At 42.4% G+C, this 20369-nt stretch overlaps 1 protein-coding gene across 1 annotated transcript; it reads right to left on the bottom strand.

Moving 5' to 3' along the window:
- Nucleotides 1–295: 295 nt before the first annotated feature.
- nr2f5 (nuclear receptor subfamily 2, group F, member 5) lies at nt 296–15462 on the bottom strand. The gene is made up of 4 exons (XM_017452762.3): nt 14335–15462; nt 6124–6404; nt 5422–5668; nt 296–2490 (listed from the first exon to the last, which is right to left on the bottom strand). Exons 1-4 carry the CDS (start codon nt 14699–14701, stop codon nt 2174–2176), a joined length of 1212 nt encoding a protein of 403 aa, XP_017308251.1. The 5' UTR covers nt 14702–15462; the 3' UTR covers nt 296–2173.
- Nucleotides 15463–20369: the final 4907 nt, after the last annotated feature.

A 20369-nucleotide genomic window follows, 5' to 3' on the forward strand; every position in this document is an offset into this window, starting at 1 on the left:
ACGCACACTCTTTCACATACGTAACGCACCACATGTGGTTTATATTCATGGGGAGCTAGCATATCGTAGGACGGGATGGAGTGGAGAGGTCACCGTGTCCGGCTGGGACTGACAGCTCTGAAATGAAGACGTAAGTCATTTTTATATAAGCTGCTCGGGAAGACGAGCAGCATGATGGAAAAGTGGGGGGAGGACAGAAACTGGACAGCTTATGCTTTCTTTCTAAAGGTGGGGACCGGGTTATCTATGCATGTCACAAAAATGATATAAAATTAAAATTTTAAAGTACAAACACTTGTCTACGTGGTACCTTTAATAAGACGAACATGACTGGGGACAAACATCAAGAATGTACCGTACATAAATAATCCTGTACCTTTTGCGGGATACATTTACATTATTTATACGTGTACAGACGTAAATATTTATAACGGCAAAAAAATCAAAAAAAACAACAACTAAATATTCCGACCAGACTTACAAAAGTTTCTCTGATTTTCTAAATACTCAATTGTCTTCGTTAATAAAAGTCAATCACATGTAAATGACTGATTTACATTTAGCAACGCCCACCGAATTCCATAAAAGGAAAAGGGAGTTCAAAACAACAAAATGATGACTAAAAGGTGAAAGAGCACCGCCTAAGCAGGTCTGCAGCAATTACAGCACACCAACCACCATAGACACACGTGAACTCTTCCTCGCTTTAGAGGGTGCCATTATTATTCTTCTTTAATTAAACGGACTTCTACAAAACGTTAATTCAATGGGTGTGTAATTAAAATAAACAAGTTATTTAAACTTGACAGCATTAATCTGAATAGAATATCACAGTAAGGTATACATCAGTGAGTCTCTTTATATATAAATGTACACTAAACCCAGGGGCAAACGCAGGATCTGAACATTTTCCCAACTCGCCAGATTTTAATGAACACCATATTTCTTGTGTAAACGTTCTCATACATCTCAACTCTATAACTAACAATGTTATAAAAATTTATTTACAACACATGTTCCACAATTCATTTTCTACATAAGAAATAGCTCAAACTTCGAATATTGAGTCATATTCAGACTGGACTTATATATATATATATATATTCTTTTTTTTAAGCATCAGTACTTCATTAATCATACTTGTAACTATACAAACTTCAACACAACGAGAGAAATTTTGTGAACGACAAATTTTATTTCAAGGATTCATTTTTTTGTCAAACCTAAAATACAGGGGGGGGGAAAAAAAACCTCTTATAGAAATATTCTGTGAACTAATATAACAAGTCATGCTTTCCTGGACCCCGTGGATTAGCAATCCAAACGTTGCCTTTGAAAGCTGTAGTGCCATGTTAAAACAGTGACATACTGAAACATACTGCTAGAAGAATAATGAAATACTTGATATCCGCTGCTACCTACCGCTTGGCGCCCGGCCCCCTAGAGCCGTCCTAGAGCTGCTGAGGTCCTGATTTCTGTTGATATACTGTTCAGTGTGTTCCTTTATGAAAGAATTAAGCACTTATAGACTGACCTTACATGGCAACTACAGAAAGTCTATCTAGCCGTGCTGAATTTTTGGTGGTAGCTGAAAAGAGCATAGAGAAAAGGGGAGGGTGCCTGGCTGGTTTCAAATATGAAGTGCCTCTTTCACATCTTCAAACTCCTTCAGAGACTCAAAATGACATTGAGACGAACCACAATAGAGTTTCGTGTTTTTTTTCACCGATTCATACCGTTCGCGTGCCGTTTACGTCGTGGCAGTGGCTTTAGCATATTCGGTTTTACTGGCCTCTTTTCTTTCAGACTGTAGTGTTAGCGCGATTTCTCCACTTAAACATGCTTAAAGCCCTGTTAAAGTCCGGACCGTAATTTTATTTCTCGAAACGTCCTGGTACGAAAAAAAAAAGAAAAAAAAAAAGACACCCACTTTGGTATCAGCTTTTAATGGCTTCTGGCTTGTTTGAAAATCAGTGGACTGGAATGGACTTTGCCCTTTTCGGTCAAGGTGATGCAGTCAAGTACTCAGGCATGATGACCGTAAACACTGTAGAGCGACTGCGGAAGAAATCTTGGCACGAGAACGTCTCAAGAGTTCCGTTCCCGAACACAGAACGGCGAATTAGGTGCTGATGGGTTCTACATGATGTGGCTTTAGCGGATGTGGACGGGGTCAAGGCCCGTTCTCGTTGTAGTGGAGCGAGAGGGGTCGGTCTCTCTGCACAGGCATGTAGGGCCAGTTGTAGCTGGAGCCAGACAGCAGCATGTCCCTGAGCAGTGTCTCGATGGGTGTCTTGCCCACCAGGCGCACGAAGAAGAGCTGCTCGATCACGGGTGACGAGACGATGCGCAGCGATGGCAGGCGCAGCAAGAGCCGTCCGAAACGATTGGGCTGATTGGGGTACTGGTTCCTTACATACTCCTCCAGAGCACACTGAGACTTTTCCTGGATGCTTTCCACATGAGCCACGTCTGACAGGCCCATGGCATCTGTAAGAAGCACAGAGATGGTGGTTAGTGTATATTCAACACCCTGGGATTGAGGGATTTAGAGACAAATCATCACTCAAGTTCATACTTAAAGGAACAGTCAATCCTGAAACACATTAAAATGTATTGATATTTAAATATTTGTGAGGTGTTTAGTGGTTCTGGTGCCAATTTGTTTGTTGGTGCTGTATATTAGTCATTCCTGTGAGAATGTAGCGGTCGTGTGTTGCTCTGACATCACAGGCGTGCATTTTTATTTTTACAGTTTATACAATATAGCTCACGATAATGTTCTATACAGATAAGTATGTCGTTCAGGGTGGATTTTTCCTTTAGGACCTCTAGACATTTGAAAATGACATGGATGTCCCTCATAGAGACTAGGACAAGTCTAGGAGTCTTCTGTTCGGTTTGTATTTCCTTGACTAGTTTGGCTACGGCAGCAATTTTTATTTTGCACAAGGGTGGATTAGCGGTTAGCGTTCGCCTCAGACCTCCAGGGTCGGGGGTTCGATTCCCACCGTGGCCTTGTGTGTGCGGAGTTCGCATGTTCTCCCCGTGCGGCGGGGGTTTCCTCCGGGTACTCCGGTTTCGTCCCCCAGTCCAAAGACATGCATGGTAGGCGGATTGGCGTGTCTAAAGTGTCCGTAGTGTATGAGTGTGTATGTGATTGTGCCCTGCGATGGATTGGCACCCTGTTCAGGGTGTACCCCGCATTCTGCCCAGATGCTCCCTGGGATAGGCTCCAGGTTCCCCGTGACCCTGTAGGATAAGTGACGGATCAAAAAAATGGATGGACGGATGGATGCGCCTCGTCTTCTCGACTCTCAGTCAGCTTACACATGACTAATAAGTTATCATGCTGAGTTTTGGTTTGGAGGGACAAAAGATTAACTGCTGCATAATTGTGTGGGGGTTAAAAAACACCACCCCCCACCTTTGCTACATGGAGGGACACAACTGTCACGTCTGACCTTGTCACGTTAGGGCATATAAAGACATCATCAGTCACTGTATCCAATGTTTTGAGGGGACTGGGTGATGCATCAGCCTTGGGAATAATGTCATCGCTGACAGGACGTGCGTGCCTGTGTGTAGTTTCCCATGAGGCTGCCTATATGGCAGTAGGTACTCTCTCATACCCTTTGTGTCTCACAGTGAGAGTACACATTGGGAAGCCCCCTACTGCTGCGAATCCAGGCAAAAAGATGAAGCACCAACGGCATTCGCCTCCAGTTGGGAGATTGGGGGAAATATGGACGGGGTGGAAACCCCTCTGGGAAAGGAGGCGGCGAGTTATGTAGGTCAGACTGCGTCAAACCCTCTCACTGTAACTCAGCATACATAATTCAGGCTTGCTGGTGGGAGGAAGGGGGAGGGCCAAGAGATTGCCCGGCTGGTTTCAATAATAGATGGAAGCTTGAAGAAACAAGGGAACCATTTGGGAAGGTATAGGTCATATTTTAGAACTGCAAACGTGTTTCTGAAGTTCAAACTTGCTGGAAAATGAATAAAAATAGGTGTGCAAAAAAACTTTGGATGTTGGAGACACATGTGTGAAGTTTCACATGCGACCGATCACACCGAACCCACAGGCCACATTAACGGAGTTTGAGGGACATGATGCTTGGATAGTATTCCAAGCGACTCCATATGTTTTTCCAACCACTGAAAAATAAACTGTGCAATTAATTTCAGAGCCAGTGTGTTTTTACGGCAGGGTTGTCAAACTCAAAAGTGCATCGATACTGCGTTTGCTACAGCCGAGCTGTTTATCTAACTTCAGGACTTGACATTTAACTCAACTAATTAGTAACCCCTTCCTGTATTGCATCAGGTGTGTTAGAGCCGCTGCCTTATCTTGTTTTCCTCTCCAGATCCCCCACATTCTAGTGTAGCCTAGTGAGCATTACCACTATATGCAAACTACTAAAAAAAAAAAAAAAAAAAAAATTTTTTTTTTAAAAAAAGAGTTAAACACAGTTTGCAGCTCTTTGCTAAATTATCTTTAAACCCCCATGCATCGAAACACACTGGCATCAACTGGGCCTAAAAAACAACAGATCAGACCTTGGAAAACACTTGGAATTTTTTCATTTGTTCAAACATGACATGAAAGATAGAAATGCTAGCTTATTTACTAAGAAAAAAAAGATCACGGACGTAGCATTACCTCTTAAAGTCGGATCGAGTTACTAATTGGCAGCAGATGATAAAACACGTCACTCTGTGCTAGAGGTGTGGACTGGGATTGGGTTCCCACGAGACCCAAAAACAAAGCCACAAGAATGGACGGATTTACTCTCGTCGTGAGTTTGCAAGAATAACATGGGGGCTTATAGGACACGGTGCACTGGTCATGGTAATTACCATTTAAATGACTTTATATGTTTTGTTTATATTTTGGCGAAATCGACCAGGAATTACGAGGTTCATACTGAGGGTGGGTACAAAGAGAAATAAGTTCACGTGTGGGCGGGTTTCGTGGGAATTCCTTCAAGATTCCTTTGGTGGGAGTGGGATTGAACAAACAGTCCCGCACACACCTCTACTCCGTGAAATAACATTCTGATCTGTAGTTACTTCACGCTTTGTCCATGATGCAAATGAAATTCTAAATGTAGCTGAACTCCACGACATACACTGCCGGGCAAAGGTTTTTGAACATGCTATTTGAACATTTCTGGCTGAGCTTCAAGAAATGGGTTAAAACATCTGGAATCGGAAACGGCACAAATGAACTGATAAATGCTAAACACTAACAACACTAACATCACTAAAAGCTTCATATCAACACGAAGCCAAATTTCATCTTGTAGTAACTTCGAGTAACTGCTGACTGGCAGGGGTGAGATTCGAAGTTCAACTCTTCACGTTTCGTTTAAAATGATTGATGACTACAGGACACTATAATATGTAGATGCTTCCTACCTGAAGTGAAGAGCACAATGGACTTGAGGCAGGAATACTCCGCTGTGTCCACCTGCAGGGCCTTCAGCTTCTCTACCTGCTCCTGGAATACACGGATATGGTCCATGAAGGCCACCACGCGCTCGGCTGACATCGGGGAGGCGTGCAGACCGGCGGCAGCTAGCAGCGGTGCCACATGCAGGGGCATGGAACACTGTGCCGCATTCAGCACAAACAGCTCACTCCACGACATGCGCAACAACGCCACCTAGGAGCCAACAATGTCGTAATGAAGATCAGTCATGAAGATCAGAGCGTTAACGACTCAGCAGCTCATTAACCGCTACTGGTATAAGCGAACTACCGACGTCCGAATCGTCAGGTTTCCAAATTTGCTTTGCACATGCAGCCTTCGATATCAGCCGGATGGTTTTACTGGAGGAATTACAAAAAAAAAAAAAAAAGTTGCTCATGCAATTGTTATCCATCTTTGACAAGCACAGAAAGTGCACCCATAAAAGCATGATCATATTTGTCTTGATTTCCAGTTCCCTGTACGTGACTGTTACATTTCCTCCAAAACCAATGCCTGAACGAAGTATTATTAAATCAGGCATATCCTTGAAAGAACATTGCAGCTAAAATGCTTTTTGCATGAATTTAATCAGCTGGTTATTTATTTTATCATGATCACAAGGGTTCACTGGTCTCTAGTGGCTTTACCTGATCCATGAGCTGTAGGTCTGGAAAGAATGGGATGTTCTTGGCCCACTCTACAGCGCTGAAGAGAAGACGTGCTGCCAGCTCGCAAATGTTCTCGATGCCCATCAGGTTGTTCGACTGCATGCACTGAGCGCCGTAGCGGGACGTGGGGTATGGCTCCGCCCGCAGGAGCAGAGAGATGAAGCCAGATAGATATGGTTGCCCATTGTACGGGTCGTTCCCATTGGGCAGGTACTGGCCTGGACTGGTCTGAGAGCTGGACATGCGTCCTCGCTGGACGGCTGTGGACAAAAGGAGATCACACACGCGATGTAAAAAAAAAAAACCCAAAACAAACCATGAACGATGCTCAAAACTGATGTCAAAGCATGACTGACGGTATTTACAGTAAATAACAATTTAGTAATTATTCTCAAAGTATTTTTCTCAAAGTATTCGGAGATATTCTTTTTGCTTAAAGCTCTATATACTTTACATACCGTGGTGAAATAGATCTGTCAGAGGAAAATGCAATCTGATTCTCAACGCAAAACAGAAAACAAGGTTTTAGGCTTTATTCTCACAGCCTTGACAAATTACGTGTTAAATAATACTGCGCTGGAGGTTTGACTTCTTCTATATATATATCGTCTATCTTTTGAAAGTCAACAAGCTCGTTTATATTTTTGAACTGGTGACCTACTCAAATCACACTGCTTGGTAAATATCTGAAACGTGGCGCAGTTTGCCAAAATGCCAGTGTTTTGGCTACATTACTAGTTCATGAGGGCTGAATGAAATGGTGGTTTAGTATTTGTTGCATATCTGTGGAGTCCATCAGAGAGAAGAATCCTTTGGTCTCCATCAATGAGTAATGAGCGAATAGATACTGCTTAAAGCGGAATGGTTTTTCACACCTCCCCTTTGACAAATGGCTCAGCAGAGGCCAAGGGCCAAACAGAGGCCATTTTTGCCACCATGCCCCTGAAAGCCCATTTGGAAAACACCTGTTCAGCCATTCCGCTGTCTGACTAATAACTCCATCTACTGTTACATACAACGACCATGTGCACGACAGAACAGACAGAGAGAGGTGTGTTAGGTATGGAAAGAAAAACCAGCGTCTCCTGCGCTTAGAATAGAACAGCTGTGTTACTCGAGGATTGTAAAGTATGGCAAGGGTCATGACCTTCTCCTTAATCAGCGTGGATTTTATCCTTAATCGTATTTTACTCTCAGATATCATTGACTTTAATTGAGACTGTGCCGGAACAAAAGGAAAAACCCAAGCCAACCCAACCCAATTAGAGGCTGTACCAGAATAACTGTGACAATCTATGGCCAGGACTATAAGACTACATATATATAAATATATGGTCATTGGAAATTGTAGACCAAGTGGGAAACCCTGCACAGTTTAATACTTTCCTCCTCAAAGTGATCCAACTGATCAGCCAGTTAATAAGCCCATTAAATTAGTTGGCCCAGATGAGTTGAGAGTATAGAATCCTTCAAACTGGGCAGGACTCCAAGACTGGCATTAAAAACCCCTTGTCTAGAGATTTAAACGTGCTGGGCATAGTGTAGGAAGCCAAAGAACAAATGGACATGACAATGATCGCCACATGACACACGGGCGCAGACTTCTGGTTAGTACCTGAGGTGGAATGACACCATCTGGAGATCCCTGAACCAGAGTCTGGAGTAGGGCCTGCAAGAAGGGATTAGGAGAGTGATACGGATGGGATGGGGTACTACTACAGGACCACAAACAAAGAACCAGGGACAAGGAGCCAGGGATACAACTAGGGAATCAGAAGACTCTGGAAAGGGCTCAAGGAATTAGCAGGGTGCCTGGGAAACTTCAGGGCAGTGGATGGAGCAGTCTCAGGGACCAAGCATAACATCAATGTAGGGCCTGGCATCGTGGTAAAAACAGGACCAGAACTTGTACTGCTTAGTAACTATGGTGTAGAACATGGGCGTGTTGTTGGAAATAAGGAACAGGTACAAGAAACCATTAACAAGCACTGAGTGATATTTAAAAAATTAGATATATAAATTAACTAGAGAGTTTTGAGCTGCAAAAAGGTGTATGTGTGTGTGTATATATATATATATATATATATACACACACACACACACACAATTCCAACCTAAACTATTTTTTTTTTTCAGATCTCTATAATACAAATGATCATTTGTTATGCAAAACATCTTCAACATATAATACTACATGGAACGAATCAACGAGTTCACAGTATTTCAGTGTGCCTTTTTTTTCGAGAGGGCAAAAACCTTGCACCATGTTTACAGCAGGGCTTTAGAATGTGGACCTTGGCTCAGTAAGAAAGTGGGGAATGGGTCAAAGGGTACATGGAGGAAGAAAAGAGAATAAGAAAAAGAGACCGATTGAGAGAGGGCGAGAATGTGGAAGTAGTTGGCTGGGACCCAGGATCAGCTGTGGGTGGCCAGTGGAACAAGGCTTCTAAGCTGAGCAAGACTGCTCTTACTGGGAACTTTGAGGGGAAGTGACTACACTGAACGGAGTTGATCTCTGTATGCTCCTTCAGTGATTGAGGAGAAATCTGCGATGGCATGGCAACACACTGCACTAGAGCTGGTCACACCGTGAATGAGGCTTGTCTCGACCCTGTTACACTGGGGGTTTACGACATCGCAGATAATACTATGAAATGATTATTTTACCAAACCTCTATCGTAGTCAGGTGACCTAAACCTTTCAAAATTCCTGTAAACATGATGTCATTACTGCTACAAATTCCCCGTTGCCAATCGCTGAACAAAGACCAATGAGTCATAATACGACTGACCCTGAGGACCAGCAGTGTTGACAGTTCACTATCACCCGATCCCTGACCCGACGCTTCATTCACCAGCCACGTGAACAGTTAAATGAAGTAGGGAAAAGGATGCCCATGCCACGCAGAACACTTCAAGCAAACACTTGTTCTTACCTTTAGCACTACTTTGTCCGGTACTAAAAAGCCCTGCACATTGTACAGTTCCCCATAAAGAAGCCGGAGGAGCACTCTGTCAAAACCTCAAATGCTAGTGGGACTGACTTTTGACATGCTAAATCTGTTATGGCCTTTCTTTATGCAACAGGAAGAGTCCTTCACACATCCCATAATAGCTCCAGTCACATGGGCCTGCTGAATTAATAAGGGAATATGCTAAACACATGGTGGGGAGTTGGAGGAAATCTCTTGCCATAAGGTCAAGTGTCATAACAGCTGGATTTCCCCGTCTTTCCAACTCGCAGTGTTTCTTGTCGTGTATTATATATCAAAACTCGGAGACCGCACCAACGTTCTCCAAGCCAATGTAGTCAGGCAAAAGAAAGTCTAAGGGGTTTATTATATATCCCATTGATAAAAACAAGCGTGGTAATACGGATATGTTGGAACAAAAGATGCAGTTATAGCTGCCAAACATACTTTAGCCCTGAAGGAGCGTTTAAAGAAATAGACCACGCCAATGCCACAGCTGGGCTGGGAGGAGTCAGTTATCATAATAACTGCATACAATTAGTTCTCCACTCTTCAAGTCTTGCAGGTTCTGTGATTGTGGCGTCCGGTAGATCACTTAATAGAGAACACGATCGAATACAGTCTCCCTCTTGCGAGAGAAGACATTCGCTTTTTGTTTGTACATGTAGAACATTCAGGATAACAGTTAAGAGCCAAGTGCATGAGCCAACTGCACGAGGTGATATTTACCCAAACCCTGCTGAGACCTGTCACATTTGGACTTTGTCTTAAACCTGTCTAATATTAAAGTTTACCTTCCAGTGACCTATATATCACCCTTTGATACGGGTCACGGGACGAGGCTCCGGTATGTGTGTGCCTGCTGAGATTCCGGCAGCAGCGTGCAGCGTGTGTGCACACTGCTGGCCGTCTTCGAGCTTACGCTGAGTGCCCTGTCCACTGCCCTGGGATCTGAGATCTGAAATTTCTCAGACCGTTCCCGCTTTGATACGCTGTTGACGAGGGATCGAGCGTCTTCACGTGTACGACGGAGATAATGAGCGAAACCTCGTGTGTGTGAATGCCAGTGTTCTTGTTGTATCTATATCCAACCATTTCGTGCCCTAACAAAGGTCACGGCAGTGCCTGCAGGACATTCCAGCAATCACACACACACACACACACACACGCACGCAACCGCTGTCAGTCGGACACACATGCTGTTCCTCCATCAAATGAGCTCTTTTGTCGGACTGTAATGTCAATCATGTCAAGAGGAGCCTAAGGTGCGAAAACAGGTAGAGCGGTTGAGCGGCTTGGCCGTGTGCCAGAGGTGGAACTCGAGCTCTCGCAAAATCAGCCCTTTGACCTATTTTCACAGAATTAAAAATGGTTCAAACGTACTTTGGATGCTGTCCGCCTTGTCCAAAAGCCCCTGATGTCAAAATACTAGCAGAAAATGGCATTCCAGGAAAAAGCCTGAACTGTGGGCCTTTGTAAAGCACAATGGAGACTGCGTCATGATTCGGCCTCATTCATCGACGAGCACGTGACGCGTCAGTAGGAGTAGTGTGTGGGATTTCTGAACACTTCACATCACAAAGAGCTCAGTGAAATCAGCCGCTTCAGAAACAGTCATAAACGACACAATAATACCAACATGCTTTTCTCGAGGACGTCTCCTTATCAGACAAGACGTCCTTTTTCATACGCCATTAATCATATCTATTGATGTGAACACCTCCGTCTTCGACTCAGGCAAGCTGTATTATTTACACATGTTGGGTTAGATTAGATAAATGAGGTTACGAATGAGGTTAAACCTTACACGGACACACACACACACACACAGAGAAGGGGAAAGGTTTTGGCTTGGTACCAATAAAGTCATAGTCTGTAGTGTTACGTTCTATTAATAAACACCACCCGTGTTCGTATTAAGACCAGAGTTTCATTGTTCCTTAAAATGTTCCAATGAAGAGCCATAATGAGTAGCTATAGACCCATAAAGCAATCCGGTAACATTTCTGCGAGTACAAATGATGTCCTTAAGATGTAATTAATGCATTTAGAAGCTAAAAGGCACCTCAGTACACCACCGAGGACACGAGTGGCACACTTTTTCACTACAGTGCGTTGATCATGTTTATGAAGCGCCAAAATCAAATGTGTCTCGTCGTGGTCGACGTGTCTTTACAGGATCGTAGAATTTGACCTACAAGTCACAGTAATGGCTTGTTTAGCGGCGTCTACAGCACAGTTACCATAGCACGGTAACCCAGAGCGCAGATCACTTAGAACTGCATGGATACAAGGCGCTTGTCTATCTGTTTCTCCTTGGGAAACGTTGCATAATTCAAAAGAGCACTTCACTTATGTATGAACTCAAAGACAAAGTGAGAAGGATATGGTGTATCCCTATGTGTGCGGGTGGGCAGGGTTTTAAGGCATTTGTGAAGATCCAATGTCTTCACGTTGAATATAAAATAAATGGGGGGGGACAAACAAACAAACAAACAAAAAAAACTATACTTTTTTTTTTTTAAACAAAAATAAGTCAAAAGATTTGCTTTTGGTTGCTGAGGTTAAAAGAGTCAGGGATGCTACAGGTGCAGAATTAGTCGGCCAGAGTAACACGCGAATTAACACCGATCATGTACGTATACTTCATGTCTGGCATTAAGTTGTTGTAGGCTGTGAAGTCCTGTTTCGAAAATAATGAAGACCCGATAATTCCTGAATTAGTGGCCATCATTTGGTCAGTGGCCAAACACGGAAACACAGTTTTTGCCATCATATTTCACGTACAATGCATAACCTACAGACGCCACGCTGTGAAATTGGTAGATTTCATGAACTGATATACAGTTAATAATTTACTAGACACCAGTGATAGTCAGTGGCTAAGTAATACATGTTACATTTTAGCTCCTATGAATATTTACGTAACGTGCATTCATTTGGATTAGTGGAACAGCCTCCTGTAAACAACACAAGACATATATATATATATATATATATATATATATATATATATATATATATATATATATATACATACACACACACACACACACACACGTGTGTTAATGGATATTTAAGATTAGCACCCCGAGCTCAACTCTACAGCAGGTTTCGAGCACATTTTGGTCAGCTGTTCTTGCATATAGACTGAACAAATATATTCAGAGAAAGGTCACTGGACAAATAAAGAGAAGTTTGAGCATTTCTGTGGAGATTAACCCTCTGGCTGGAAATACGCCTGACTCAATCAAAACAAATGTTTTATGATGATATGAGAATTCCACTTCCATGAACAAAATGCACAATGTTCGCAAACACGCCAGATACACCGTGGGAGGAAAAAAGCCCAGCGTTGCCTTCAGATTTAGCATGTATAATTACGTCCTGGGTAGCTCTTTGGAACTTTTTAAACAAATTTTTCTCATCCTCATAAATAAGTAACGCAATTAGCGGTGTACGTTACATCAAAAAAAGGGTCTAGCTGAGAACTAAGTTTATCTTTCAGACGCTTTTGAACACTGAACACTGAATTCCACATACGCAGGATTAAACATTATGTGTTCTGCGTGTAACCAGTGTGTTTCTGTACTTGGATTCTTTATTCATTTTATACATTTTTTTTTTTGTTGTGCTATTAATCTTAACTTGTACAGCTTTTACGCTCAATATTCATGCACGCAAAGTGTTTCTGAATGTTTTTGGGCCATTCTAATTGGCTAATATCATGTAAGGATCCGGTTCTGCTAAACTAAACAGTCAACACATTTTATTTTCCTGATAGTTAATCGTGTCACGTGTCTGCAAAAGAGAATACTCGGTTAAAAGACAAAACAAACTCGTATATTTCTTCACCTCTGAAAATAAATAACCTTATAAAGAAGGTAAGAGGTGATTTTACCCAAATCATATAGCTTTGCAATAATCTGAAAAATTCACCCTTTTTTTATTTTTTTATTTTTTAAAGACATGGACATCAAATTTAAAATCTAAACAAAAAGTCAGCCAGGTTGTACCACACCATACTTGGTATATCTTGGTATATATATATATATTTTTTTTTTCCTCCTGAAATCGATATGGATTACTAAGAAACTGAAACGCGCATGTCACTGATGATGTGTGCCTCTTTGATTCCAACTGAGCCATCCATAATACACATAATACAATAAATGGAGCCCGCTGAGGCACTTTGGTAGCAGCTGGAGTGTCAGGAGAGCAAAACACCATAATTAATGAGAAAACAAAAGGGTTCTCTGTGTAAGGAAAATACTTGTGGGTTTGAAGTAATACCTCTATCTATAAAACATTATGCGGCATCACTGGCTTGCGGAGACGGAGATGTGACCCGACAGACACTTTTGGTGACATTTTACTCCACTTAATCAGCGCAGAGTGCCTTTTCTGTCCACTTAAAGCTTACAGAGAGGCATTTTAGTGCACTTGATAGTAACCTCGGATAAGCGCTGATAAACTTTCGCAGGATAAAATGCAGTAGGGCCTACGTTTAGTGCATTAGACACTGTTACCGCACAGCACGTACGATATATTGAAAACCGTATTATGATGATTATTAATATTCACGATATAGGCAGCGAAATCTCATGGTGAAATGCATTGCTTTAAACCCTTTATGTCACATGCTTAAAGTGTATCCTGCATTGTTCTTTTTTTGTTTGTTTGTTTGTTTTTTTTAAATATTTTAAATCGTCCAAATTCACTAAATAGTATGTAAGATTGGTGAGGAACGTGCAAAAATTATTTATTTATGAAGCAATGTCGCTGTAAAAATATATATATATATATATATATATATATATATATATATATATATATATATATATATATATATATATATATATTATAATAAAATAAAAGTCATTTGCTTGGCTTAACATTATAAGATCATTAACACTCGAACAGGAAATGTAGAAAAATGATATTTTATGATAATCGAATGAATTTCAATGCTGGGAGCTGATACAAATCTGGATATTCACTAACAATTAAGGAACTAGCTCTATGTTGTGCTGAATTCTACAACTGAATTCTTTTTGATGAAATATTTCACATTTGCGAAACAATGTATTTGCGCAATTGTGAAGGAAAGCCGATTACTGATTATTAAGCTGGGGATGTGGTTTATTTGTTTTATTTGATGTGTTTGTTACAAGACCAGGAATGATGAGTGATGTACCGGGTTTTGGGCAGCACTCACCCTCTCTCCTCATGCCGACCTTGAGGCATTTCTTGAGGCGGCAGTACTGGCACTGATTGCGGTGGTGCTGATCCACGGGGCAGTCTCGGTTCCCCCGGCAGCTGTAGGTCAGATTGCGGCGCACAGAGCGCTTGAAGAAGCTCTTGCAGCCCTCACACGTGAACTGGCCGTAGTGCTTGCCGCTCGATTTGTCTCCGCACACCATGCAGTCCACGCTGGCCAGCTTGTCCGCGCCGATCGCGTCGTTACCCGGCGTGGACGCGGACGGAGTGGCCGGTGCGCCACCGGGCTCCTGGCCGCACAGCTGCAGTTGAGAGCCGGGGTCGGCTGCGATGCTCTCCTGCCACTGGTTTACTACCATTGCCATGCTATCCCGTAGTCAGACGCGCGTCTCGGTGGAACTCCTTTACGCCCGGACAGGGGGGTAAGAATCCCTCCCTCGAGGATTTTAAATCCGCACAGAACTCAAAAGACACTCAAGAACCAGGCCTGGCCTAGATGTTCATGAATTGTTTTTGATCGGATTATTTGTCGAGAGGTTTGTAATGCACGCGCAACGTTGACATGATCAACGCGTGCTCGTGCTCCGTGCGGGGCTAAATCACGGAGTTGAACACGCAAGTCGAGTTTCACCGCGTAAACGCTTTCTCTCGCTGAGGCTCTCTCTCGCCACAAGGCGCAAAAGTTTTCAGCGGCTCTCAGTTCAAACGCGTGTGTCAAGCGCGGCACGCAGAAACGGACAAAAATGACACCACGGAAGAAGCGCTAAAAGGAGTTGAACTGAAGAAGAAAGAAAGAAAAAAAACACCCAACACCAACATGCATGCATGAAGGAGGAGAAGAGAAAAAAAAGAGAGAGAAACCAGCAGATAATTAAATTCACATGTGCGCTCCTCGGAATGTTTTCCGACGCGTGGGGGTAAAAAAAACAACAACAACAAAACAAAAAAAAAAACACCACAACAACACAGATATCAGTCCACAATTCGTGAATGTTGGAATGGAAACATCCGTTATGGCTGATATTCTGCGGGAAGAGGACTTGAGAAGCTGTTCGCAGGAGCCGCGCAGCTCATCCGCCAGCTGTCAGTTCGGTTCACCTCTCCCGTAGTTCCGAGTTCGGTGAAAGTGACACTAAACAGCAGGGGCTGTCCAGACTCCGCCCACTGCGCTCCTAAAAAGGACGCGCACACCGTATTAGGGGTTGACGCCCTTGGTTAGGGGGCGTGGCCACGCAGGAGACCCGTGCGCAATTGGTTGGTGCTAGTCGGATTGTCCAATTGGACAGCGGCGGCTTTCTAAAGTTCCGTTAATACGATTACGCTGAAAAATAACACGCGACTCGGTGTGGAGAGAAATTATTAAGTATCTCAAGTAAAGATGAAGGCTTGGTCCTTATTTATAGTCAGCAATATATATCAATAAAACCACACACACACACACACACACACTGTCCTGTTTTTATTTTTCCAGTGCGCACCAGGTTTAAGCTATAAATAATAAATATTGCTTAATATAATAATATGTCAATAATATAATAATATAAGTCAAATCCTCATCTGATTGTGTAGGACTTGTTTTAATCACACACACACACACACACACACACACACACACACACACACACACACACACACACAACCTCCCCCTCATTTATTCTCTTTTTTCTTTTCTTTTTTAGGTGAAATGGTGATCTCCTGCTGCCAAAAGCACTTGTTTGTGTAACGCAGGCTCTGCTTTGACCAAACGGAGGTGAATAAACCTTTCTTTCACCCTGGGAGACTGGAGCCTGACAGGAGTCCAAACCCCTCTTGCTGGTTTTGTCAGTAAGTTTACAGACGTTATGACGCTTCTTCAGTCAACAAAAGGCTCGCTGTTAAGAGTATCAGGCCTGTTAATGAAGCTAAGGTTCAAACTAATAAACAATCAGCTGAAAATATACAGCCTATTCTCCTCCAGAAATCTGGGATCAGTTTGGAAACAAAAAATGTAATTATTATCCATATATCGCCTTGAGTTTTTCACCTAAAACGATAGCAGGCCTACCGAGTGAAACATTGCTCGGCTTTCTATTAGCATTCTGTTTTCGGAAGCATTTTAACGCGACGTTTATTTTTGAAATGACCCAGACCAGAGTTTTACTTTTACAGAAATTCTGTGCTTTCCGGTAAAACATCCTACGCGGCGTTTGTTCACTTCATCTAAACAGGAACGGCAAATGTTCATAAACTGAGAAGTGGGACTTAAATATAATCGCTATGCATTTAGGCAAGCTTAAATAAGAGGCTATTATACAATTATCGTGTCAGCAAAAAACCTCACGCGACGTCATTAGAGGCAAAGTGATTAATATAGCCGCTAATTTCAACCGATCGATAAGTTTAATCCTCTGAAATTTATGCTGCGAAAAATTCTGCTAACTACGTGACCGGAGAACAATTTGTTTTTTGACAGTGTAAATCACAGAGGAACGCTCCGGGAACCACGTTCTTTGGCCTGCTTTCTGCAAATAAATAAATAAATAATAATTTTTAAAAAAATTTCTTCCCTCAATACATTCAATGCTCTTTTAGTGGACGTGGTAAATTCTCGAAAATGTCAGAATGTATTTATTACAATTGTCACGAGATGGCAATTTACAAATCGAAGCAGGACAGAGAGCTAATTCTCCATAAATGAAGGAAAATAAATAACCAAATGATGTGTGTGTGGAACATACAGGCCAAAGTTAAAGAGTTGGAGAAGGAAAAAAATGTCACTTTACGACTACCCCTGTTGAGCGCCGAGCTTTTAGTGCCAGAGGCTATATTGTTGGCCTTTAGCTTGGCTTAATTGTTGTCACATGTAACCCTACCTGTTGTCCAATTAGCCCCTTGACTTGCTATTAGGTCGTTCCGCAGGCTGTGCTCATACTGACTGAGGGCATTATTTCGTCCGAGGCCAGTGATTAAGTGTAACTCTATACAGTGCAAGCTGCTAAGAAAGTCAAAAATAAATTCTGATCGATTTTCTCCTGACATGTAATATATTAAAATAATGATTGACGGGGAGGCGGGATCAACCCAAAGCCGAAAGTTTTCCTCTTTTATTCCTCTCGTGCTGCAGCAATTTTCCAACAATAACATTTTTCATTTATTAAACAATTTTATACACGTATTGTTACGCTTAACGTTGCGGAACGTCCGAGAAACGTGTCCGTTCCTGTAATCGCTTACGCTATGGCAGCTATAAACATTAAATCCCTCACCAGCAAGTTCTGTTCCAGAGAAACCACAAATCCTAAACTCCTCTGTCCTGAAGACTTTAACCCACGTTAAAGTTACAGCTTTACATCTGAAACATCTCCTTACAGAAAACGTCACCATTTCATTGCCATACTTGAGTACATATATACGTCCGTGTGAACGAGCGGTTACTATAGAAACCATGAGATATTACATACGAGTGTGTTGATATGAATATAAACCTATTAATATTATATTAAACGGTCAGAGCTGCTGTTACAGAAAACTAATCAACACGTCCTGGCCAATAAGGATTAAGAATTCAACAACGCTGCGGTTTAAACAGTTATAATGCCCTACGTGTAAGTGTAGTTCAAAACGAACATAAAAAAGGAGTCGGATTAGTCACGTAATCTTCCAGAACAAGAAAGATGAAATGTTTTCTAATTCGAATGTCATCATCCTGGTGGATCGGAAGTGCGTCTCGGGCCGAGGTCGGTGGCGTGATGATGGATGCATCGGGAAGCGCGGTCAGTACCTGCAGGGTGACGGACGACCACGGAGCAACTGGCACGCTGATGCTAAGAACGGGGTCAGGGAGTAAACGCGGACACACAGAACCGCCTAGGAAATGCAAAGGCCACTGGTTTTCTGGATAATTTATGGAGCCTTTGACACCACATGACACACGAGTCACGGCTCGCTCTCCTGATACACGTGATCCAGAAGGAAGAGTTAGGCAAAACCATTGTGACACAAACTTTGTCCTTCTGGACCTGTTGCTTCTAACAGATCGAAGTTAATGACGATGCACTAAAATAGCTAGCTCAGTGCACATTTCTCTTCATCTCTCAGTGGAAAATGGATGTATTCGAACGTTCTAATAGCAATAATATTAATACAAAACAACAAATCAAAACACAAAAAACGAAACAAAGTTGGAAGAAACCATTTTGAAGCCTTTTTGCTAGCCAGCATGAGCTCGAGCTCGATAAGAATATATGTGGGAATAAACAATAAATGCGTCTTTTAATTTGCCGAGTCTGCTGCTGTTGTGGTTAATACCAGCTAATCGCTGTCTGTGTGGGTGTTTGTGTCAGCTTATTCTTTCTTCACCATCTGGTACCATCATGCACCCATCGCAAAATGTTATCAGTTCATTTTCTGCTTTTTTGTGACGGCTTTATAGTTAGAAAGAAAGAAAAAAAATACAATTTTAACTGCATTACTGTGGGGGGGGGGGGGGGGGTTGGGGGCGGCTCAAAACTATATACATAATGTAAATAAGTTTTGAATTGTGTCGTAATGCAATAAGGCTACGCCGTACACATCACAAAAACGTAGCTAATTTCTTCCAGGACTTGCATCCACTACAGATCGGGTTTAAGCTACAAAAGCAACAATCACACGCTATATAACCTCAACAGTCCTGCGCTTTACTCTATCAGCTGTAACGGATGTCTGTTTCAATAGGCAGAAATGTTCCACTCTGGTATAATTAGGATCTTATGAAGGCCATGAATGTAGCTTAAATTACAGAAGCGAAGTTCTGAATGAAAGTCCACAGTGTGTATTTCAACGGCGTACCGCGCCTCGGCAATTTTAGCGTGTGCTCCTTCCTTTGTTCAACTGGGGTTGATTAAGAGGTTAAACACTGAGAATCATGGCGTCTTTAACTGAGATTTATCTGTTCCTGTACTGACCTCCTGTAGAGTTGCTAACCTCAAGCCAGAAACCTCCAGATTTATTTAGTTATTTGTTTGTGTATTCAGAGGGGTCTTGCGTTAGGGTTAGGAGGCTTCCCTTCATTTTTTTTTTTTTTTTAAATTCCTGTTTATGCATCCAAATCTGTAATATATCATCAACAGGAGTGGATATGACGCTGATGCTGATTCAGCTAGAGCAATGGCAAAGGGCCTAATGACCTAAACAACATGGCCACCGTTCACTCAGTATGTCTCTGGGCATATATTCATAGTAGGTGCTTAAATAACAATAATACAAAAACCGTATGATTATTGTATTATTATACATTTTAAACTTTAGGGCTATGAAACGTCATTTTGGCCTGTAGTTTAAAAAAGAATTCGTTTTTTATTCCTCTAATACCACAGCCCACCTTCTTGTCATGCTTTTTATCCATTTATAGGTGCATTTAATGTTGTGGAACGTCTGGTTAGTTCCTGTCACGTATGTTATAGCAGCTATAAACAGTCTTTCCTTTTCCAGCCTCTCCTTTTCTCTTCCTCTTGAAGTTAATGACAGAAAATATGCAACCTGTCCCGTTACGGAGAAAGCAGAACGCGTCGACTCCTCTGCCGTGATCATACCGACTGTTACAAAGTGCTGACACTAGAGACTCCTTCCGTAAACGCTACATGAAGACAGAAAACGTAACAACGTTCATACAGAAACGCTACCATAGTAGAATGAGTGCACGAATGTGAACCCCTGATTCGTAAACGTACTCTCAGACACGTCCGTCGAACGTTTAAACACGGCCGTGCGTGGCAAAATGACACGTTCTCAAGGGAAGATGCGATCGTTTAAGCATTCGGATTAAAAACGCGTGAGTTTCACTCACCCCGGTGACAGGAAAGCGCTCTTAACGTGTTGTTGTAAATGCATGCACTGATAGCTCTGGTAAAGGCGTGGACTCGGGGCGTTTTCAGGACTAAACAGGGAGCAGTACAGCATGTGGCTAGCATGACCTAACATGTCTCTGAAGCTGGAGGGGGTCTTGACCTTTGCTCCCAGGCTCCAAAACTAGGAAGATGATAAAAAAGGGGCTTTGGATGGGAGGGTGGCTCC

This window comes from Ictalurus punctatus, chromosome 23, assembly GCF_001660625.3.
Source record: "Ictalurus punctatus breed USDA103 chromosome 23, Coco_2.0, whole genome shotgun sequence".
NCBI lineage: Eukaryota > Metazoa > Chordata > Actinopteri > Siluriformes > Ictaluridae > Ictalurus > Ictalurus punctatus.

What these genes read in the sequence shown, in the direction of transcription:
- nr2f5 (XM_017452762.3), bottom strand. Translation starts at nt 14,701, where the DNA reads ATGGCAATGGTAGTAAACCAGTGGCAGGAGAGCATCGCAGCCGACCCC. An exon ending in ACCTACAGCTCATGGATCAG is followed by an intron (nt 5,669 to 6,123) that starts GTAAAGCCACTA and finishes GTTGGCTCCTAG; the next exon opens with GTGGCGTTGTTGCGCATGTC. An exon ending in CATTGTGCTCTTCACTTCAG is followed by an intron (nt 2,491 to 5,421) that starts GTAGGAAGCATC and finishes TGCTTCTTACAG; the next exon opens with ATGCCATGGGCCTGTCAGAC.